Source organism: Haemaphysalis longicornis, unplaced genomic scaffold (genome assembly GCF_048455015.1).
Source record: "Haemaphysalis longicornis isolate Haplotype H1 unplaced genomic scaffold, Haemaphysalis longicornis Haplotype H1 scaffold_1, whole genome shotgun sequence".
Classification (NCBI taxonomy): domain Eukaryota; kingdom Metazoa; phylum Arthropoda; class Arachnida; order Ixodida; family Ixodidae; genus Haemaphysalis; species Haemaphysalis longicornis.
The window spans coordinates 443,428,690-443,453,114 of NW_027526203.1; the positions used below are offsets into that span (position 1 = coordinate 443,428,690).

The 24,425-nt window shown below is 47.8% G+C and overlaps 1 protein-coding gene across 1 annotated transcript in view; it reads left to right on the plus strand.

Moving 5' to 3' along the window:
- The window catches only part of LOC144155870 (uncharacterized), a 33,025-nt gene extending 12,416 nt beyond the window's left edge, over positions 1-20,609 (plus strand). Inside the window, exons 3-8 of the mRNA XM_077687559.1 lie at positions 2,363-2,457; positions 6,272-6,386; positions 15,893-16,126; positions 18,426-18,583; positions 18,651-18,762; positions 20,272-20,609. Coding sequence (XP_077543685.1) covers positions 2,363-2,457; positions 6,272-6,386; positions 15,893-16,126; positions 18,426-18,583; positions 18,651-18,762; positions 20,272-20,337 — 780 coding nt within the window. The 3' untranslated portion in view covers positions 20,338-20,609. The remainder of the gene's footprint in view (positions 1-2,362; positions 2,458-6,271; positions 6,387-15,892; positions 16,127-18,425; positions 18,584-18,650; positions 18,763-20,271) is intronic.
- Positions 20,610-24,425: the final 3,816 nt, after the last annotated feature.

Here is a 24,425-nt window from a genome sequence, read left to right on the forward strand (position 1 = left end):
CGCTACACATGAACGCGCACATTATGCCTTGACCAAACGAAATTGCCAATTCGGTATTGATTGAACTGGTTGACTTTGTTGTTTTACGATTAGAAGGGTATACCCCCAGGATGCCACGTGTGCTCCCTCGCATGTGTTCCACTGCAGGTGCGTGCGGAGGTATTTTATTAGTTCCCACAGAAGTTGGAGTAATGCTACATGTCTTGATTGGCTGAGTAAAATGGAAACTAAACACCATTGGCCGCACCGGTTGTATACAGAATATTGGGACCAGAATTCAGTTTTAACTTCCCAGTAGGGGAGGTTCCCGTTTGAACCCATTCCCATTTCACCCTTCCCGCTTGTTCCCTCCCGTTTCAACCCGGCGCAAAACGACCTTCCCGTTTCGCCCTTTCCCACTTGGCCCGTTCCCGTTTGAACCCGTTCCCATTTCAACCTTCCCGTTTGTTCCTTGCCATTTCAACCCGGGGCAAAAGAACCTTCCCGTTTCCTATTTAGCCCGTTCCCGGAATAACGTACCCAGTTTATGAACCGTTATAAAAAAGCATTTTCATATTGTTTTTCCTTTATTTCCGTTTGTTCACAGCCGCTGTGATAGTGCAAAAGGAGATAATTTGCACAGCGAAATATTTGAAATCCCAAAAGAAAAAGACAACAAATGTTAAAAGTGAACTAAATCAAAACTACCTGACTCCGTTACCAAAAATGATAAAATCAAAATCCCAGAAAAGCGCCGCAGAAGCACAAATAAAAAATCGCAAAAACACCCTCACTTTGAAAGAGATCGCATTTGGCGGACTAACACATTTAATCGTTATGATAGCGCAAGTGTACATCAATGTCGAAAAGAAACAGATGAATAATATAAAAGATAAAAAAGATGTATAAAAATAAAGTAACCCTATGTATCTGGATACATGTGCCACATCTGTGGCTATAAAAAACCGCAGCCATGAGAAGCAGCGAAAATTATAAACTTAGCTTTTGCGTTTTATTGATTCTGTTTATTCCCGTCACTCTAGTGTACTCAATTTGCATAATAGGGCAAACCTTCAGAAACTTAAGCAGCGCAGGGTCATGTCTAGCCTAAATTTTCTTTACTACAGAAACTTAAAATTGTCGTGGAATACTACCTCCAAGGGCCTTTCAGACGTTCAGCGAGAAGACGTCATAGTAAGACTATTAAGCAGCCAATCGGCTGAATTCGTAAGTTCTCTTTGTTTCCTCGTGCAATTTTTTACTGGAATAAGTTAACTGAACGAACAGTGAACTCGGTATCGTTAGAATTCTCCCCACATATTGGAAATATGTGTTCTGGTTGAATCGTCGTGTTTTAAAATTGAAATACATTACGAATGCATATCCTTGTCCGGACCCCTTTGCGTCTATTACGTATTTATGTCTTTTACTTATTTGTGTTGGGTGTTTTCAAACTACGCCAACCAATACTGATGTGTTTTTATTTTAACTCCTGAATGAGCCCGACCAGGCCGTAAAGTATCTGTAAATAAATAAAAAAAAATCTGCGCGTTACTCACGTAGAAAAGGCATTCGTAGCTAATTCTCAGATTTCTGCACATGTTTTTGCCTTTTTTAAAGTCTCTCCTACGGACATCTTCGATCTATAGATCTCTCGAACCCGAAGACAAAGCTACACTCCAAACAATGAGCATAAGAGCGGCTGATAAATAAATTTCAACCACACGTACGAACACCGACTGCAGAAAAATCAAATGCGTGCATTACTCAAGATATTGGGTATCTTTCTAGTACACTTTCGCAGCTACAAATTTTGTGTCAAGAGGGCAGTATCGGCCTAAGGCAATCGGAAACTTTTATCGGCCGGAAATATCGGTCGATTCTGGAAAAATTGGTGCATACAAGTTTTTAGTGCCTGACCCGTTGCGTGTAAGCACATTTTGGGGAACAGTTTCGAAGACGGTAACGCATATTTTCAGAAATTCAAATGGGTTGTTACGATGCGGGTTCAAATTAGAAGAGCGCTTTGGGAGCGGGTTGTAACTGGAAGGGCGTTTTGGGAACGGGCTGAAACAGGAAACGCCCAAACGGGAAGGTCGTTTCGGGAGCGGACGCACACGGGACAAGTCAAGCGGGAAGGGTGTTTCGGGAATGGGTTCAAACGGGGCGGGGTCAAACGGGAATGGGTTCTTTCGGGCTGTACCCCCAGTAGCACTACACATTCATCTATGTTTGTTACCTATCTCCTGCACAAAGATTGATTTCCCAAATGCATGCAGCCTAGCTTCAGCTACTTGTGTGGAGGTGGTGCCGTGAGGACCAACGCATCATCTACAAACACAATAGTGCCGCTTCCCTTTCCTGTGTTTTCTACGTTTTGCAGCGAAGCCACGCAGAGACAAAACTGCCATGTGAAGCGTGTGGCCAGATCGAGGATGGATTAATAAACCTTGAAGTGTGTCAGCACAGCGTTTGCCAGTAAGTACGAAGCGGGGCATTGCTGGCATTGCGACTTTCCTGCTTGTGATTTCTTATTTACAGTGCAGTGAAAGCTCATTTGGATGTTTCTCGGTCTGATACGTATACGACAGGGACTAACACAAGTATTGAGCCTAAGGACGAACACTATGGCTGAACACAGCCGACACCGTTCTGTTTCAACAGAGCATGATGACGGCGGTTATTATTATGATGATGATCATCAGCACCGCCCCTATCGGTTAAGTGCATGCCAATGAACAGAGGCTTCCGTGGTGGAGTAGTCGCTGAGGCGTTGTGATGCTGAGCCCAAGAACATGGGTTTGATCCCGACAGTGGCAGCCATTTTTCTGATTGAGGCGAAAACGAAAACGCTCGTGTCGAGATTCGGACACACATTGAAGATTCCGCAGCTCTCCACTACAGCGCACCTCATAGCCTGGGTGTGGCTTCGGTGCGTTTTTAAATAAGCCCCAGAATATGATTTTTTTTGTTTCTGTGGGAGGAGGTGGCAAGGGGACGGCGGCTCCTCTTAACGACTTCTTTTGTGCTTCATTGTGTTCAACAACTCTGCTATTCGTTTTAGCTCCCCCCCCCCCCCCCCCCTGTCTATCTCTTCCTCGTGATAACTGATGGCGATGAGGAGGGTAGGAATCATTGTTGTCAGAGCCCTTTACTTCAGACTTGACTAATCGACCCCACCCCAGAGGGACCCAGGTTGGATTCCGGCCACGGGAAGCGTTCTTTTCATTCTTTCACTTCACCCGCGATCATTCATCATCGTCAGAGAAAGTTCGATTTCCTGACAGGCGTATTGGCGTACAGGTGCCGTCAGAAGTAATTGGAGCACGGGAGCTGCGGCCGAACCGCATAGGAGCGCCCTGTAGCTGCACCGACGGTAAACGAAAGGAGCAGAACACGCATGCGCGCCTGCCGACGGTGATAGCCCATCTATACTTCTCAAACCGCTTGTTTTAACGCCACTTCGAGCAAATTATTCGCAGCATACTGGTCTCAGCGATGGCGCTGATAGCAGAGGCTGTATCTAACAGCGTCGATGACATACTTTCAGCGCACGCGAGCTGCTGGAGAAGCGTCGCAATCGCTGGAATCTGAAGTGACAATTTTTCTTTTCTAATATTTTTAAGTGGGTATGCTATCAGCGCCATCGCTGAGACCAGTATGCTTCAAATAATTAGCTCGAAGCCGCGTTAAAACAAGTGGTTTGAGAAGTATAGATGGGCACCGTCGGCAGGCGCGCATGCGTGTTCTGCTCCTTTCGTTTATCGCCGGTGCAGCTACACGGCGCTTCTATGCGGTTCGGCCACAGCTCCCGTGCTCCAATTACGTCTGACGGCACCTGTACAACGCCATCAGCGAGGACACTAAAGCTTCGCTCTAAAATTCAGTCGCGGGTTGCGGAACGTTGGTGATTCTTTAATGGCGATTGAACTGCTATACAATGATGGTGATAGTAGGTGTACCTGCTACAGCTATTTCTTCTTCGTCTGCAATATTTTCAACATTCTCCCGGCCACACCAGAAACGGATGAAGATGCTGACCGTTGGAAGAGTAGTTCTTCACAGCTAGGATGCCTCGATGCCAGCGCCGCCGTACGGCGGATGCGCGTGAATTGAAGCACCCTATTTTCAGCGGTCATCGAGCACCACTATGTTCGATGTGGCCAATAATAACTTTTTCGAGTCCACTAAGCAGTCCGTTGGGATCAGGATCGATTTCATGTCCGTGTTATCCGTGCGATGGTGGTTCATTCTTCTGCTTTCATCTATGATACTTTCACCGTCAGCGGCACATGTGCTTTCTGGAATCGGGCCAGGGCAAGTGGCTTGTCTTGACCGTCATCTCTCCTGGATGACCGGGCAGTGCTCGTGCAAGCTTCATGTAGAATGAGCGTCGGATCACTTGCAGTGTCTTAGAGGCGTTAATGTACCAGCTGGCTCTTTTCGTGCGAATAGCAATCCTTCTTTTTTATGTCATTTTTCTTTTCTTCCTCGTTCTCCTAATCAATAGGCGATTGGTTATGTGCTGCGGTAAAGTCTTGTTTGTGGAACTTGTGCTGGAACATTGTCGGGCCAATCCGTTTCGCCGTTTGCGCAAACTTCGCTTCGACGTGGAGGTCTTCAGACCTTTTTTACATTTTGCCTTTACCGAACTCGTGCTACCACTATGGCGACCCGTATAAGCCATCTTCGCGTGTGAACCTGAGCTTCCGTTGAGGTGTGAACACTTCTGACGTGGCTCTTCGCTCAACTGTGGTGTTTGCGGTCCTTCATGGAGTCGTTCATTGCAAATGGATCTTTTCGTCTCGTAAAGACTTCGCAAGGAAGACGATTCTTCAGGCACTTCCATTGCACTGTTGCTGTTCTGATGGCTTGACATCTGAGTGGGTGTTAATAGGGAAATTTCATCGTTTGAGTTGAATTCGTCTGAGCAAGCAACATAAAAAGGTGCCTCTACTTGGTCAGTCGATATGTTTATTCCTTGTTTGCAGGAAGCAGCTTGTTGAGTGACTTCCGACTCGTGATGAGGTTCTTTCAGTCGCCTACGAATCGCTGTTTTCGTTTAGAAGGTGACTTTTCTGCAAAGCCGATTCGTTGATATTTACAATGCCGTCCTGTTTCTCCGGGCTATTTTTACAATGTCAGCGGTAGAATGCTTTTGACATTTCTGGGAACAATTGGTGCATTATAAATTTGGTCAACAGGATAGAAGTTTCGAATTCATTTGCGGCTTCATATTCTTCCATTAAATCATCCAGGTTGACAGGCTCTTCAATTTCATTGACCGGTTTCTTCAGAATTTCATGTTCTTCCATTGTTTTTTTTTTCAGGAAAATTCGCTAATTGACTGATAGCGTCTCGACATTCATCCATGTTTTTATGCCGTCGATCAGTGCAGTGGTATCGTTTCGGTTTCGGCTTCGTCGTTTGTACAGGGCCTCCATGTCCGCGCTTCACATCGTTAATGTCTGTGGGTCGTCGAGTATGGTCATGGTAGGGGGAATCGAAGCCGTTGTCGTTGTCTTGCGCTCGTTTCCGCGAGGTGTCTGCTAAGTATCCGTAGGGTTGTTGAGGGCGTTGGATCAGGTAGTCGTTTGACGCGCCCTTAATTCCTTCTTAATTGTTATTTACGCTCACCTGCGGTCGATTATCAGGGGTAGCAGTCCAGTTCCATCGACAGTCACTCACGTCATCGTTGTGGCGGTCCACACCCAGTTCGTCAACTGTGCAATCTGTTCATCTTTTAGCCGCCGCCGTTTTGTTGAAGAAACAGGCGCGAGACGTGGGTGATTCTTTAATGGCGGTGGAACTAATATACAATGATGGTGATAGTAGGGGCAGGTGATAACAGCCACCTCTTCTTTGTCTGGGATATTTTCAGCAAGCCCGCACCAACACCTTTCCACGAGGACTACCACCAAATGACAGTTGCTATTTTATAGTTGTTAATCTAGCTACACACTTTTGGCTTCATTTTCGTGACCGGGTAGGTTAAGAGGCCTGACTCTTGTAATAAATGAGGACCGGAATAAAGACGTGTTCGCATACGTATCACTTACAAGGCCGGGTCAATTAAAGCAAATTTTATGGTCTGTGTTGCTATGTTCTGGCAAACTGGGAAGAAAGCCTTTTGCTGTACTTGGTGTAGCATGCATGGGTATAAAATCTGTCCATTTTTAAGCATCCAACATGGTATATATTGTCATGTCGTCATCTTGCAAAAGCAACTTCTGTTTTTGATTGGGGAGGCTGAATACAATGCCAATCTTTTATTTCTTTGGTTTTATGTCAGCAAATGTGTTCAGGAGGCAGCAAACAAAAGCAAAGTGAGAGAAGTACCATGTCCTGTTGTACAGAGCAGAGGAAGGTACTGTTGTGGCAGCCTCGGAGATGACGACATTAAGAAGGTGAGTGTTGGCCTTCTGAATTCCAAGATTTGAAGCACCGTGACCAATTTGACACTTCATACTCACCAAGTTTCGGCAAGAAAAGTGTCACATACCCCTCCCCCGGATAATTGCGTCCGCTTGCAAATACCAAAGAAGGGCGCGAGACAAGTTATTTATATTTTAGCAGGGTGGCCGGCCCGTGAGTTTTCACGTGTGCCGAGATTGCTGGGGTGAATAAATTCACAACGGAGGTGCTCGACTACGTTTTTGAACTATATGAGTTTACTGCACAAACAAAAAGACTACAGGGCAACGCCTGACACATGCAGAGAAAAAAAAAAAAAACCTTCACACTGCCATCGGCCTCGTGCGCGCAGGCACTAATCGGCCGTACACTAAGCGCACGCGCGCGCTGGGAGGCTAGCGCACAGCGCTAACTACGTAGTAAAACAACAAAAGAAACCCAAATACACAGGGTGGCCACTATGACGGCACTCGATCCACCGTGGCCTACGCCTTAACCTTCAACTTATAACTCAGACAGCCGCACGCGACACGCGAAACACTCTAGAGGCAAACACATGTTTAAACCTCGACAACGCAACTACCAAACAATACTAACAAGTACACAACCCGCAAACACTCTATAGAGGCAAACACTTGTTTAAGCCTCGACACAGCACTTACTATAAAAGAAATCTAGCAGCTCTGCAAGCTGTACACGGCGAGCAAGATGCCCTCCAACATCGTTACCCTCAAAACACACTACTACAAACAAGACACAAACCCACAGAAAAAAACTCTAAACCCGTTAACTACAAGCGACGCCGGAAGAAACAAACCCGGAGGGATGCGGATATCTTAATCCGATGCAACAAACAAAATACGGCGGGAAGGGCGTTGTAAAAGAAAGTCTCGACCCGCCGCGGTGGCTCAGTGGCTAAGGCGTTGCGCTGCTGAGCACGAGGTCGCGGGTTCGATTCCCGGCCGCGGCGGCCGCTTTTCTGATGGAGGCGAAAAGCAAAAACGCCCGTGTGTACGAGACTTCGGCGCACGTTAAAGATCCCCAGGTGGTCAAAATTAATCCGGAGCCCTCCACTACGGCGCGCCTCATCGCCTGCGTTGCGTCGGCGCGTTAAAACCCTACAATCAATCAAAAGAAAGTCTCTACGAGGCAAGGAGAACACGCCGGTTCGCCCGACGGAAAGTGACGACGAGGTGGAGCCGACCTCGCCGGGCAGCCGCTCACGTGTTTCGGGGCTCCGGGGTGCAGAAGCTGGTCGGCCATGGGACTCGCGGCGACGGGCGAACTCGAGCGCTGAGCCGAGGCGTGGACCGATCCGTCGCGAGCCTACCGATGTATTTCCGCTAAAGCGCGTCACCCCCGGGACCCTTCCCCGCGTAGCACGTTCACGAATCTCCAGCCGACTGCCCCAAGCCTTGCGTCCGCTTAAATAACTTTCGCCGGCCGCTGAAGTCCTGCTCTGACGTCTTCCCATTGTTCCTCTTTTCCCCCTCCTGGAGCCCTCGCCCATTCGCCACGATCGCAAGCGCGCGTCCGAGCCAGCAATCGTGACGACACCCCTCGCACCTGCACGTCCGCTGGAATGTTGCAGCCCGCTTTTGTCCTTGTAGCAGGCAGGGCGAAACAAAGGAGGTGAGCACAAAGCCGAAGGGGGGACCCCAAATTCCTCAGCCAGGCGCAAAATGGCCGACTCCGTCCGGGAGGCCGTCATGTCGGCCGCCCGAGTATAGAAAATGGAGGGCCTGGCCTGCAGTTTGTGACAAAAAGAAATAGCGGGCAGATGAACAACAATCAAACTCATTATTGATATGTTATTTAAGGCTCTATATGTTCTAACACTTGCTTTTTACATTTTTAAGAACCTGTTTGGAGGTGTAGTGGCTGATACGTTTAATGGCGAATCACTGAAAGATCACTCCTGATCAAATGATGCCATTAAAGGGACACGGAAGTGATTTGTAAACAATGCGGGATTACGAGCGCAAACTGTAGTCCGGAGTCCCTGGGCCCTGTTTCGACCACTCTGTGCGCGTTTACGCGAATTTATTTAGTAGAAAAATCAATTCGAAAATGCTGCGTCCTCCTCTCTTTACGCTCGCCCATTTTCTGTGGCGTTTTCGTGTGACGTCAGCAGGAGAGGAGCTGACAATTAGCTGTGCTACTGCACGGCTCGCCGACCTTCTGCGACCGAGTCAGTCGGCCCACCGTTTAGTCCGCCGGCCGCCGACGGGTCGTCGCAATTCGCTCGATTAGTTGAAACTCGATTAGTTGAAATGCGCCTTTCTTTACTTCGTTAGTTTGTACTCTGTATCTAGCTCCAAGTCAAGGTCGCTTCACTCAAGCGCTGCACAAGCGCACATGCGACGCTTCGCTGACTGGTACGCCAGTAGGAAAATATAAGGCCACTTGAAGGGGTAGAAGAGTCAGCGAAGTCAATATAGGTACTAAGGAAATAAAATCAACTGATATTTTTACCGTACAGCGTAAAACTAGGGTGCGGGAAGCACTTTTTTGCGCTGGGCGAACAAGCAGAGCTGTCAGCAGCACGACTACGCATCTGCGAACGCTTTCCCGTCTAGGAAATGCAATTGCTAGACGCGAGCTATTGTGGAAACTCGGGGGACGCTTACTGCACGAGCGCAATACAACAAATAGTCACCTAAGCTGCTTGAAATACTAAAACAAAATGCCAGCGGCCCTCCGTGGCCTAGTCGTCTGGAGCGCTAGGTATGTCAACCCAAGTGTTTTGCCACTCACAAGTTCGAATCGCCGCGGATACATGCTTTTTTTTTATGAGTTAACTTTTTTGTTTTTCGTCGATGTTTTCTATACTGAGTTCACCTTTTTTTGGGCCGCAACGTTCATTGCTACACGAACTAGTCCACAGAACTCGCGCAGGCTGGCACTGGCGCGCTAGCGAGTTCTCGTTGGCGTGCTGTTGCCATAAGCACCGACTGCTTGCGGGCAGTGGGCACAGCCCAGAATCAACAGACCCTTGGTCTGGTGCGAACACGCTTTTTACGATACAGGCATGAACGAGGCAAGCTCCAAATATGGGGGAAAAGCGCATGCATTTGAGCGTCTGTGGGGACGCGGAGGGCGTTCATGCACTGCGTAGGTCTCGGCTAGTGAATGCTACGATTCCAAGCCGTCCGGGGAGGCTTATCTCATTTTACAGCCGACAACATGGCAGAAGCGCGGTACTACGATAACTGGGATATTGAGAATGCCCATCCAACGACGCCATCGAATGTCAAACATGTTGTTTTACAGACCGAAACCGAAACCGAAACTTGTTTGATTGCTAACCTTGGGCATCGTCCAATCACGGCGCCCCCTCCTCCTAACGTCACAGCTTAGTTTGTGCGGCCGCCGCAAACCGCGCATGGTAGTTTTTCTTCTTTCGCGCTTTGTAAAATAATTACCGATTTGTCAACCGGATAAACGATGAAAAGTGTGCTAATTTGAGCCAGTCTACACAGTGCAAGCAAAAACAGGAGCTTGACAAATTCACTTCAGTGTCCCTTTAATGTAACACTTCGCTGTTTGTAAAAGTACTGCTGCAGGGGGTTGTCTTCGCATGTGTATAGCCGTTGTCACGCCCTAATGGGATCCACAACCTGTTCGTACGTGGAGCATCAAGCACTCGTCAAGCTTGAAATTTGCATAGCAGTGCAATCGTGTAAACTAACGCATCTTCCTGTGGTGATAGTCTCCATTCAGGCTCTTCACTTTCGGGCATGTTTACACACCTCAATGACTATTTCGACAAACACGACTGTACTTAGGATCCGCCGCGGTGGCTCAGCGGCTAAGGCGTTGCGCTGCTGAGCACGAGGACACGGGTTTGATTCCCGGCCGCGGCGGCCACTTTTCTTATGGAGGTGAAAAGCAAAAACACCCGTGTGTACGTGATTTCGGTGCACGTTAATGATCACCAGGTGGTCAAAATTAATCGGGAGCTTTCCAATACGGCTTGCCTCATCGCCTGGGTTGCGTCGTTGCATTAAACTTACAATCAATCGACTATACTTAGGGAAATTTTCTCCGTATAGGTTTCATGGGTCCCAGACAGAATCGAATTCGATAAGGGAGCACCAAAAATCAGTCGACACTGGCTACATGGATGCAAACATGAGTGCTCTGAACAAGAAATGGATGGCTGTTGCTATGAGGACCTGCCAGGTTATGTCAGACAATTTGTAGGTGTCATCGAGCACCCTTCTGACATTACTTTATGAGAGAAAAGTGACGGTGCCATTGTTGGCTGCAGTGAAGCTGTGGCAGAGATTATCGACCTTGATGACCAAGGCTTCGAGGTGGTAAGCCATTGCAAAAAGCCTACAAAAAAGACATTCCTGCCGTAGTTTCTGCGGTTGAAAGTTACAAGGACCTGACGAAGAGGAATTTATTCTTGTTATTCAGTACAATCGGATAGAAAGCCGTGAACTCTTTTTGAATGCATCACAGGCATTCTGCTGATAGCCCACCAGTGTCATCATACCTGAAAACTTGTGAATCATTCTCAACCAGTTGCATTGAGGGGGACATATACTTGCATGCCTGAGGCCGCGCGGAGAACTGCACGTCAGCAGAATCATCCGCTGTGTTGGTTGGGCATCCGTGAAGTGCAAAGCATGGTGGATTTCTCATTTCCGCTTACACTGAACGTCACGACAAAAGAAATCTCGGTTTACTAGACATTAAGTCACTGAACATGCATCTCAAAGGTTTGCAATGGGGAACAGTGTTGAAATAGTTGTGCAGGACAGCACCACTTTTAAAAGTGCGAAGTAGCCATTGTATGTGTTACAGTAAAACCAGATTATAACAAACCCGGATAGAGCGAATTATGCTATATATCGAACAAAAATAAATCAGTTACGAAAATACACCCGAAACATATTCCTTATAACGAAGTTCACATCGGATATATCGAACTCGGCGAACCTAGGATTGCCGCCGAAACGCATGGTCTCACAGCGGTAATTGAGATGTTGATTGGCCGCGGTTGAGACGTTGAGCCTCACATGGAGCGACGTGACGCCGGAAACTTTCCGTAACTGAAGGAGAGTGGAAAGCCGGGCTAATTGAAAATGGTTCATCACTGCAACTCCGCACAACAAAACGGGACCATAGAATTCCTTCGGGGATTTCCTGAGTGTCGTCGACGACCAGGTTGCCATCACTGTGAGCCCCTCTGACGCAGACACCGTCACCGATGTCATGGCAGCTGGCGCTGCTGGAGCCCCAAAGAGGCAAAGGATGTCGCAGGTGAAAGCCGTCCGCCGCAGTTGATATGCTCCCCCATTATTGCTTCGATATTGAAGGACAGAGACTCGAATACTGTGCTAGTTGACGCCACCGAAATGAAAGTGAAAACAAGAATCACCTCTTTTTTGCGAAGTAGGCAGTTGAGGCAGAAAGTAGCCTTATTGCTAGCAATAAATGGATTGTTTTGTGTTGGGTAACAACATACTTAATTGTGTTGGTTTCCGCATGCGGGGATGGGAATGGAGGGGGGGGGGGGTGTCCCGCGTACTGCGAACTCGTAACAAAAAACTCGTTGTCGGCGGGTTTCGCTATATCGAACTATTGGATTACTAATCGCGCGCATATTGCAGTTCGCTATAACCGGGTTTGACTGTCACAGCTGCTGTGACCCCCGTGCGAGCTTCAGTGGCTGCCCATTCTGGGCCGTTTTGCTGCGTCAGTGGGCAGCATTTATCCCAAGGCCTGAAACATCACCACCATTGAACACTGAAGAGAATTTGTCAAGCTCCTGTTTTTGCTTGAACTGCGTAGACTGGCTCAAATAAACACTTTTCGACGTTGATCCGGCCGATACGGCGGTATTTAGTTTATAAATACACAAAGAAGAAGAACTACTATGCGCAGTCTACGGCGGCCGCACCTACTAAAGCAGTGACGTCCATACGAGGTGCTACGTCATTAGACGATGTTTAAGATTAGAATTCAAACCAATTTCGGTTTCGGTTCTGTGAGACAACATGCTTGGCATCCGACGTTATCGTTGGCTGGGCATTCTGGATATCTCAGCAATCGGCATACCGCTTTTTGCCGTATTGCCATCAGTGAAATGCGTCAGATGAGCCTACCAGCCCGGCTTGGAACCGTAACGGTCACTAGCCGAGGCGTACGCGGTGGATGAACATCCTCCGTGTCACCGGCTCGAGACGCTCAAATGCGATGCGATTTTGCCCACCTTTGGAGCTTGCTGGCTCGTGCCTGTATCATAAGAGGCGTATTCGCGCCAGGCCAAGGGTCGGCCGATTCGGGACTGTTCCCACAAGCAGTCGGTGCTTATGACAACACCACGCCAACGAGAACTCGCCAGCGCTTCAGTATCAGTCAGTAGGCGTTCTGCGAACTCGCTCGCGGAGCAAGGAACGTTACAGCGCAAAGATGGTGAATTTAGTTTAGAAAAAATTGCCCAAAAAACAAACAAATCAACTTAAAAAAACAATTTAAAAACGTGTGCTCTCGGGGATTCGAACTTGCGAATTGCGAAACAATATACCTAGTGCTCCAAACCAATCGGCCATAAGCCAGCGCTGCCAGGGGCGGAACTATATGAAGTATATAATGAATGGCCTGTTTACATTTTTAATTAGTTTTTGAATTCCAAGCAGTTTAGATGTCTGTTTCTTGAATAGCGCTCCTGCAGTGAGCTTTCCCCAAATTTCTACAAACATCTCATCTCTAGCGACCGCATTCCTTAGGCAGAAAAGCGTTCGCAGATGTGGGGTCATGCTGCTAACCGCTGTGCTAAATCACCCAGCGCAAAATGTGCATCCCGCACCTTGGTTTTACGCTGTACGATAAAAGTTCCGGTTGATTTCAATTTCTTAACAATGTTAACTTCGGTGACTCTTCTCCTGCCTTCAATTGGCTTTAGATTTTTCTACTAGCGTACCAGTCAGCGAGGCGTATGTGCGCTTGTGCGGAGACACTTGGACATAGAGCTTGATACAGTCCACAAACTAACAAACTAAAGGTACATTCTTCCCGGCACAAAAGTGTCTTGGCTTAGTTTCAACTGAGCGAACGAATCGCGACGACCCGCCGGCCGCCGGCCGACTAAACGCTGGGCTGACTGATTCTGTCGGAGGTTCGGCGAGCCGTGCAGTAGCACAGTCAAGCTTTTACTGCTTATTGCCATCTATAATCATTCAAGGGCACTTACTTTGGCACATTGTAACAGCAGCGCTGTTTAACGTTTTAGTTCCACCGTCGAACGTTACCAGAAAAAAATACCAGGAAAAAGACCGAGCGCACGTGAGCATGCGCCTCGTGAGTAACGCAGGGCGTCGTCAAGGCGCAAGCGTGGGCTTGCGCCGCGTAAAGTGCTCGCCAAAAATACCAAGAAAAAATACTGAGGGCACGTGAGCGTGCGCCTCGTGATGAGCACCCGGTGTCGGCCAGCTCGACCTTCGCGAACACTTTGGCCAGTGGTCGTGGCGTGATCTCTCGCGTGCTGTTCTTCTCGCCAGTTCACGCGCGTTCGCGCCTGAAGTGGAGAGCACAGACGCCGAGTTAGCGCTACAGACGCCGAGCTCGCGAAGCCGGTTGCCGCGGGTTCTAGAGCGTGGTAACGCGATTCACTTTGGGAGAGATGTGAAAGGCCTCGGACAAAACGATCTGGGCCTGGGAGTAAAGATGGTTGTTGTTCGTTTCCCCAGGGTCCGGTGTCGATCGGGAACCCAATCGCCCGGGCTCCGGTTGATTTGGCAGGAGGCTGGCAGGGCGAGGGTGTTGAAGTTCTTGGAGACGGCGGTCGAATTGGCGAACTTGAGGCGTTGGGGTTGATTAAGTGAAACGAAGAGTTAATATACAGCTATTTACAGTAGGAAAACTGGGTACATGAGTAATAGAAAGAAAAACTTCAAACTTCAGCTAGACGCCAGCTCCAAGTGCGCACAAATCACTTGAGCTTCTCTACGTCGTCTAACTATCCTATCCTCGGAGCGTACATAAACCGCTCGAGAAACGACGGCCGAGACCCTGTCTCGCCGCAGGATCCGTCTAGTTGCCCGGTACGGCGCTGTACCCTAAACTTCCGACGCGATCCTAACCTCTAGCCTAGGGGGCTCACAAATCCCAACCTAGCTTCAACGGTCGAGACTCCTTGTCCCGCCGGGAACTGCCCAGCTCGGCGCTCAGACAAGAACGATTTGTAACGGCCAAGTTCGGCCTTGTAACACCTCGAGCTCACGCTCTCTCGGGAACGCCCCTGTAGCATTAGTACACGCGTAAGGGAGTGCCCAAATTCACGTAGACAGCTGTCACTCAGTGCGCTACGGAATATTCAATGAGGCGCCACCATCTTTGGGTCAACGGGCCTGCTCGCGGACGAGCACGCGTGCGCGACCCCGCGGGGTGAGGGCAAAAGGCGGCGACAGTGCACTATCCGTCTCCTGTGCGCGCCGTGACGAATTGGCGACGGCTGCCGCGTAGAGTCCACAGTGTTGAGCCACCAGACAGAGTGGCGGGTTCTCACGCACAGCCTGCGCGCCTGGCCACTGACCTCATAAGTGGACCTTACACTGGGTGTCACGGAGAACTTTCAGCGGCAAGTTCGGAAATCCATGTCAGGTGCAACAGCCGGGTCTCCGACGAAGGGATCGAGATGGGCCGCCAGCTCTGCTGTTTCGCTAGCCTTGCACCACTAGTGCATGTGAAAATTTTTGTCCCCCTTCACAACAACCTGTATACCCTGGATCGGCCACATCGTCGTCTAAACAATTTCTCGTTTCTGTCTAAACAATTTTCGCCGTTTCCTTTGGTTTTGCCACTCGATGCATGCCATAAAAAGGCACTGCATTCGGTGGAATAAATCTACTGGTAAATAAATGTTGTTTGTCAGCGTCCTCTTCCTCGTGTTCCATTTCTTTGGTCGGTTTTTTCTTCCATATATAATGCACGAACTAGCCCATTGGAAGCCTCCGCTTTAGCAAATTATTGAAACGTGGATAGAAAAGAAACAAAATACTGAAGTAAATTTCAAGCGACTGAGAGCGTTTTGATTGTTTAAAATTACATTTAAACCTCCTAGTTTGCCAAAGCATAGCTGTTTGCCATCACTGCGACCCCAAAAAGTGACACACGCACGCACGCGCACATGCATTTCCGCACAGAATTCGGGCTAAAAGCCCAAATTTAAATATATATAGTTAATTACTGGCGGATAACTAGCAATGGCTTGTCATCATTGTCCTTGGTGAGCTTCCTGCTGCAGCGAGGATTAAAAAATGTGAGCACCATGTGCAGTTTTCGTTGGAGAAGTCTTGGCTCTGCTCGTCTTTGTGCTTGTTGCAGAACAAGGGAAAGAAAAAATGATGCGATCGCATTGTTTGCAGGACGGGCGACCCGCATCTTTCAGGGTCTTAAATTCTCCACGAGTGCGAGTTACAGAGCACCTAGGCAGTTCCACTTCCTACTTATTACAACTTGATGTTACTTTTTTTTTTTGTCTTAGTGCATGGATAGGAAAACGTTCAAAGAGTGGAAGGACAAGGACAAATGGAAACCGAGTGTGTGCTACAATGCCAAATGCAAGAAGGAATTCCTACGAAAACAGTACACACGGCAAGTCTCGTGCCCTACGTGCAGAGAGCCCAACTGTATTGACTGCATGGTAGTCCACCGCGGCATGAAGTGCACTGAGTACATTAAGAAGTACGTGGAAGACATGGACAGAGGAAGATTAGAGGTAGGTGCTGAGTAAACAGGCAGATATGTGTCCCATTTTTTTCATTGAGTTGCAACCAGTTGGGAAGCGCATCGGTACACGGCCTGGTGTTGCACTATCGGCAGCGAAATCGGTTGAATGAAGGGATGGCTCGCTGGCGCAATAAGCACGTGCACTTCATTAGATTAGCTAAGAAACTTCATACAGTGATTATAATCTTGCCTGCATTTAAGATAAGTTTCAATGCGTTTTGTATATAGCATTTGCGCATATTTTTCATTAGTGCATTAGTAAATACGTTCTTTCAGTAGCTTCAAATTTTTTTGTTATAATAATGATGCATACTACATTCTTTTGTTTTGTGATATCGCTGTTTGCTTTACCATATTATCATCACTTGCTTTTTATTAGGTGCGCTAGAGGACACGCGACACCTGTCGGAACGAAATCTGTATTACTCCAGGTATAAATCCAGAAAACGGCTTGACCCTTGTGGCGTCAATCTGACCTTCAAGGTCAGCCAAGGTCAAGCCAGTGCCTCGGGTTGTTACGCAGAGTTGAAGCGTCTAATAGCTCGTTCGTTAATTTCCAAAGGGAGGGATGCGGAGACGGGTATAGGGGAAAAGAGAAAGGGTGCGTGGCATGAGAAAATGATGTATGAAGCGCAGGCTGCATGCAAGTTCACAGCGCCGAGACCAAAGACTGTGCCGAGAAGCGACTGAGTTTTGTCTTTTGCGCTTGTTCACTGCATGCTCCGGGCCCAAATACGAGCTATTGCTCAACAAACTTAATTTAACCACGTTCAACCACGGCATTTTGATACCTGCTTCTTCAGTGCATACAGCCGACTCCTGTTATTAAGAAGTCCACGGGAACCGCAAAAATTTTGAATTAACCGAACTTTCTTACTTCAAGACCTTTCCCTTCCTATTGCCTGGACGACTGTGGATTGCTGCAACTAATGCGAGCCGGTTCAGTCCTCCGATTCAATCCTGTGGCTTAACCAGAGCCACTGGCTTAACTCGAATAATTACTTTTTGTATGATACAAAAAGCACAAGAGCAAATTGTTGTATCCGCAACATATCTCGCTTCCAGATGTCTTCCAGAATATTGAGTTTCGTGGCCAAGTTGAGTGTATGAGGTTGCCATGATAATTGAGACATCACGAAAATCGAAGCCTGAAGAATCCATTACACAAACTGCTCACACGGCGATGTGCACAACGAATAAAGCTGAAGACCTTAAAAGAGGGAGTTGTGCACGCTAGCGCGAGTCTCAACCGACCTGCTGCTTTATCAACTGTGCACTGTCTCTGGTGCAATGGCGCCGACATAGTGCAGGGTGCAGTGCTGTTCTTGCGTTTGAAAATTTATGAACCTTGTCAAAAAATGACGGTCACCTCGATGATTCGGGACAAGCTCGCCAGCCCCAGCTCACATTTTCTCTTGGGTTTATGTTTGACTCGCTCCAATTTTCTGCCTGCCTGTTTTCCTCTGATGTTCCCATTGGCAACAGCATACTTGTTCTGTGGGTCCCTTTTATGCCTTCTTTTCTAGCGGAAATTGCGCGCCTTCGTTTTGGAGTTCACGAAATGAAATTACTTTATTTCCATTAGATGAAATGCAACGTTATAGGAGAGATATTTAGGCAGAAAGTTATAGTGGCAGACATCGTGACTGGGACTAAAATTGGAGAGATATTTAGGCAGAAAGTTATAGTGGCAGACAATGTGACTGGGACTAAAATTCAGATAGCCGGAGAACAGTGGAGAAAAGGTAGTCGCTGATTGCCTTTTCTCCGCTGCTGTCCGGCTGCGGTAACAAACGGTCACAAACAAAGAAACTGAAACGTGGAGAGACAGGAAAGGAAACTGAGAGCGAAGACAACATAAAAATCCAATATATTCATGAGCAGCACTGTGCAAACTAAAAGTGCAGTTTCATGAATGCAAATGTACAGATTTCGCAGAAGGATGTTGAAAGAGGTGTGCCAGCCGCATGGGCACACAGGAGAAAAAAGAGATTGAGGAGGTTACTCGGTGGCTACCTGTAACAGGGCAATGTAGACAGTGTCACGGGAAATTATGACATTAAAAACACTTTTAAGGTAGCTGACTGCTTAAAAAAAATTCAGACAAAAAAAAATTTTGGAGGTGCACCACTCTACACTGTTTTCAAGAGACCCGCACCTATTTTCTCCTCAAGAAGATAAAGTGAAAGCAGCATGCTTCAAGTGTGCATTCTTGGGTTAACAAAGTGCCCCATCTTGTCTGTTTCCAAACATCTCATCTGCATTCTCAATGCTGTTCTCTCTTGTAGAATCCAAAAGAGAAGAAGAAGCGTTACCGAGAGCTCGTTGCTGCTTACCAGAAAGAATGTATTCTAACGACGGAAGAGTTTGAATGCCCCAGATGTCTGGTCGAAGTGGAGGTTGGGACGGGCATAATACTGAAGAATTGCCTTCACAGGATATGCAGGTGTGTGTGAGGCGTTCTTAATCTAGAGTTCGTACCAATTCACGTTTTATCCCTAACCCTGTTGCAGAGAATGTGTGGCCAACGCTGCAAAAGAATCTGCGTCCACGGAAGTTTTGTGTCCCTATGACAAGGACAACGTAAAATGCACCATAAAAATGCTAAACCTTGACATCAAGGCGGTAAGCACACCAGTCCCTCCTCTTGCTTCTTGATATACGTTAATCTTAGCAAAGGCAGAGCACGGGGTTATTTTACTGTCAGTTTCAACTCAAAGTATAAGCCTTATTGGATGAAAAAATTACACCATCTTCCCGAGGGGAACCCTGAGGTGATGCGAAGCATTGCAGAGTTCCAATCCAATCCAATCCAATCCAATCCAATCCAATGCCCCTCGCGAGAGAGTGTTCGCTATCAGAGAGGAGAGGGGGTGAGCGGCGGAGAGCGCAGCTGGCGCGGCGAGGAAAATGGGGGAGGGGTGGACGCCGACAACGCCGACAACAACGCCGGATTGATGCAGGGACAAGGCGAGTGAATGAGATGCGTCGCATCTAATATCCAACTGTAACCGTTCCTGTCCGTTTTGTAGTGGGAAGCTAACTTCTGTTGAAAGAGGAGAGCCAGCATGTGAGCAGCTTAACAAAAAAAATTATTGTCAGCCTGTTTCTTGAGTCTTGCACTCAAAATATAACCTACAACTTGCACCTGGCCCAACCGTATTGTGCACGGTACATTTTTACAAGGTCCAACTTTACTTGATTGTTGGGTTTAACGCGCCGACGCTACACAGGCGATGAGGCGCGCCGTAGTGGAGGGCTCCGGATTAATTTTGACAACTGGGGATCTCTCACGTCCGCCGAAATCTCGTACACACGGGCGTTTTTGCTTTTCGCCTCCATCAGAAAAGCGGCCGCCGCGGCCGGGAATCGAACCCGCGTCCTCGTGCTCAGCAGCGTAACGCCTTAGCCACTGAGTCAGCGCGGCGGGTAAGGTCCAGCTTTACAAAATCTCGTGTCTTCCTGAGATTTTTCGATAAATTGCGCACTAGCAATTTGTGTCGACATCAGAACAATGCTTTAAAAAATAAAAAAAAAAATAAATCACCTGGGTTAATACGGCATTAATATTCTGCTTCACTAATATTGAACACATAAAATATCAACCCGTCACCAGCACGACGGGTCCGAGTGAAAATTTTCATTTACAAATGTTGTCTGCAGACATGTCGTACTGTGTAAATGAATGAATGGACTAGAAAAAAATTGTAATTATTGAATTGCGCGCATGTCTACATCTGTAGGCGTTTGCGTCGTCATGTACGTTTTTCTCCTTTTCCTTGTTAGGCGCTCTGCCATTTGCTCAACTTTTTTATTCAACTTTATTTAGAGTTTTGTTGCATTGCGTGTCACTTTTTAAGTAACATTTTGTTTCCTTTCTAATTGTTGGCTTCCCAATCTCTCACATCCCCCTCACTGCATTATATTCATCCCCATCTGGCGTAGCAAGCACTGCCGCTAGCAGAGCTGACCTCTCTAGCCCACATTGAAGAGTTCTCTCGCTCGAAGAATAAATATGAATGAAATTAATTCGTTGAAAAACTGCAGTACCCTTTTACTGCATATCAATTACAAAAGGATCACGCTTTTTGTTAGCAGCAATTATATAACATTTGGTTACGATTTTCTCCGCAGTGTATGACGAAGGAGGACTATGCGGCGCATTGTTTGAAGCCACAGCGGCTTCCTCTGACGCAGTGACAACCTCCTGTGTCCACCACGTGCCTTCTGCATTCAACTGAATCCCACGACTGGATGTTTTTATGCTATGAGTGGCGAAGAGAAATGTCACGTCTTATGCAACAGAATGTGACACAACACACAAAATGTAATGTACAGTACATTTACTGTTGTTATTGCACCATTTCCTGTTTTGTTACAGCCAACACTCTCAAGTTCTGTGTGAGTTTAATGAGTGCTTCGACTGCCCATTCTGCCCGAAAAATGTATAAATTCTTTTTCGTGTCACCTCCCATCATTTCTCATTTTTACGACGAAGCTGCTTTAGTATTCCTACGTGGTTTTATTTGTCACTCTGTGTGGACATTATAGAATACATTTAAACAAAGAACCCGGTGGAAGAACAGGTACCGCCACCTGAAACATATATCGCTAACTCAACACACAGAAACAAGTGCGATAGAACAAAAGGAGCCAGTAAAAACTCACGAGAGAGAGAGAGAGAGAGAGAGAACTTCATTATCTAAAGGCGTGTTTATACTCAGACTTTTCCGGCGGACTGCCGCACAGCCGCGCGGTCGGCGATCGCACGTCGCCGTAGGCTGCGCCAGCGGCAATTTGTTCCTCTACACTCCCGCTACGCCGGAGCATCGTAGCTATGGATAGCCAGCGCATCCTCCGGATGGTGCATGCGCAGAAGCTTTTGCGATTACTGCGTCGACTGTCATGAAATCACGAAACAGTCGAGCCTCCGCTCTAGTCCGGCCGTGGGCGAGCAAGAGGGCGCGCCCCGGCCGGGTGGGCTGGCGATGTGCATTCTCGGATACGGGGCCGACGTTTTCGGCGCGCTCCGCACGGAATTGAGACATGTCCTATCTTGACGCCCGTGCTGCCGAAGTGCGCCGAGCTCCGCCAAACGCGCCGGCGTTATATCACGTTGGAGCGTAGAGGTCCTCGCATTCACCGATGTAGCGGGCAGGGTCGTACCGCACGCCTGCGCTACATCGGAGTATAAAATCGCCTCAAACAGCCCTACTGACGGACCGTCGTGCCACAGCCTCTTCATTAGGAGACTGCCTGTCGCCAGGAATTTTTGCGTCGAGTTTACATCTATGCCACGACCCGGATTCAGCCAGTCCTCCCAGGAAGTGATACAGGAACACAGGTGTGACTGTAGGTCGGGTGGGTGGCACTCACTCCCAGCAAAGGTGAGGTACTGCCGAAAGAGGAGCAACAATGGAGACACAACAGTAAAACAATACAACAAAGGTATAAAGCAACAAGATACTCAATTCTAACGGCAACTGACTTGTGGGGTGCTAGACAGGCGAGGAAGATGACACCAGATGTCTTGCCGCAATGGGAACCTTATGCGATGCTACTAAGAGTGTCTGTGGGGACGTTAGCGCCGCCGCTGATGTGCCGAATCTCCACTGTGAACTAGGACACAAAATCAAGCAGTTGTACCTTGCGAGGCGTAAGAATATTTACAACACTCTGAGTCTTAAGTATTGTGCTTGTGATCCGTGAAGGCCGTGTAGTACCCGCCTTCGAAGAGATGGGGTAAATGATGTGTGTATGAGACAGATGGCCAGCAGCTCTGAGCTAGGCACACTGTAGTGAGTCTGTGTAGCAGTGAGAGACTTGAGGAAAAACGCAACAGACTGCCTGCTTTCATTGAGCCATTGCTTGTGTGCGGAATCAACCATTGTCCTGGGTGTACCGGTCATAAGCGTGAGTGGGCAGTCCGCTTTTGGATGGACCGGGGAGGCGGTTTCTGCTAGGGCATGCTTGATGGCTGTGAATGCCTGTTTAGCAGACCAAGTGGGAGCAGAATCGCCAGGTTCAGTATCAATTCACGATCACTTTATTACCTTAAAGACCCCCTCCAGGGGGTATTGCATAAGGGGTGGGAAGCAGATACGATAAACGAAATAGATATGCAGGATGGGTATACAGTTAAACCTGGATGTAACGAATTTGATAAAAATTCGCAATTTTTCGTTACATGCAGGTTTTCGTTATATGCAGCTTTAGAGTTAAGGCTGTCGTAAATGAAGCCCAAACTGAATCAAAATGCTAGACATCATGGATAGTGAACTCTCCCTTTAAGAATTTATTTCACAGTGAAAAAATGCGTGCTTTGCGCCTTCTGCTTTCCCATGAAGTTATTCAGTACACGGCACTCCAAAGAATCGAGGCCACATACCCCTGCATTCACAAACGTAACTTAAGTATCAATTTTGCTTTTTGACACTCTTCGGCGCCTTAACCCATTTCAAGGACAAAACGTATGCTGAAAGGGTACCTTTTCGCGGTCTTGATGCTCTTGGCCGCACTCAAACTTTTTGAGAGAGTGCTAGCTGGGATGCTGTATCGGACGACAACGTTGATCTTTCTTGCCGGCGGAGACGGCACCTTAAATTGCGAGCTTGTCTTGAAAAGACAAAACTTTTCGTTTTCGGGAAGAGCTCATCAACGACGAACCTATACCTCAGAAAGCAGCGGAGACGCGCCACTACACACCCACAGGCGAGCCTAGCACCTAATAGACACTACACTCACTCTGGAAACGCACGATATTTCGCGGTGCGGGCAAAGTTCGCTAAATTAGTGCATATCCCCACCCTATTTTTCAGAAAAAGGGCAAGAAACAATGGCTCATCAGCGTATCGAATTCGTTTCGAATGTCGTCCTCGTATCGGATGTCGTCCTCCTTCGACTCAAATGGCATTTCAGTCAAATGCCTTTGAAAAACGTCGTGTAGCTTCTCAAAGGTGTTATTTGAGTCAAATGGCATTCGACTCAAACGCCTTCGAAACGCTCGTGTAGCGCAGGTATTAAACAGGGTTCCAAAGTTTGCTATTTTACATGCGCAGTTACTATCGAAGGAACGTCCTGTCGCAAAAAGGGTTTAAGAGCATTGAGTATTAGCCGAGTTATCGTTCATTAAAAAGGGCCAGCAATAAGAACTGGAGCTTTCACCCATTCATCGCGCCTCCAAAGCACTGTGGAAGCTATGGCATCACCAACCCGGTGCAAGACCACCTAGAGAAACAGGACAAGGCCGTTGCGGGTTCGAGATACGCAGCCAACGCTCATGCTCTGCCTCTGCCGAGCGGGGCCGATTGACGGTCTGCCCGTAGAACTACCGGGCTCCTCATGTCGACCGTGCTTGCGTCGGCCAGTCAGTTTTAAAATTGCATAACTGCATAAGACGCCGAAAGCGCGAGCGGTGGGCGAAAGGGACCGTGTGGGGCCGGCCTACATTCCCGCTTAATTGCGTAATCTGCTTTAGTGCTGTTTTTTTCCTTTAAATACGAAATACCCAGTGCCTGCAAGGCCGAGTGATGTTGTTTTTCGCAAAAAGTATAAGTGCGTACTTTAAGCTAATAGTTTTGTCTGCCATATCTCTAATATTTGTATCTGTACAATACAGAACTTGCCCGCCCTATACCGTCCTGAAAAACTGACGCCTATACTAGGCACCACGGCACTCGCTTTCCTTGCATTGACTACACGTTTGGTTGTGAAAGGTCAACATCCACCTTTTACTGTTTTGCTTATTCGACTTCAATTATTTTGGGCGTAATAATTTAAAACCACATTATAAGCCTTTTTTTGATGTTTTTTTGCGTGTAATCACTTTTTTTTTTTAATTTTGCAGCGTTCGATACCCCGTGCCACACCTCTGCTCCGAGGCGCAGCTTATCTTGCAGGACGGCAGCGTAACTGGGTTGAAATCTCGACACATGGACTTCATTTTATTGATCATGAGGTTTAACGCGCCGACGCTCCACAGGCGATGAGGCGCGCCATAGTGGAGGGCTCCGGATTACTTTGACCACCTGGGGATATTTAGAGTGCTTTGCAATCTCAAACACGCGGGCGTTTTCGCGTTTGGCCTCTTTCAGAAAAACGGCCGCCGCCACCGGGAATCGAATCCGCGTCCTCGGAGTCATCAGCATAACGCCTTAGCCACTCAACCACCACGGGTTTTTTTCCGTCTACTTCAGAAAAATGGTCGCGGGGAATGACCATCGAACCCGCATACTTGGGGTCAGCAGCAAACAGCTCAGCCGCTGAGCAACTCCGGCAGTCACACTTGT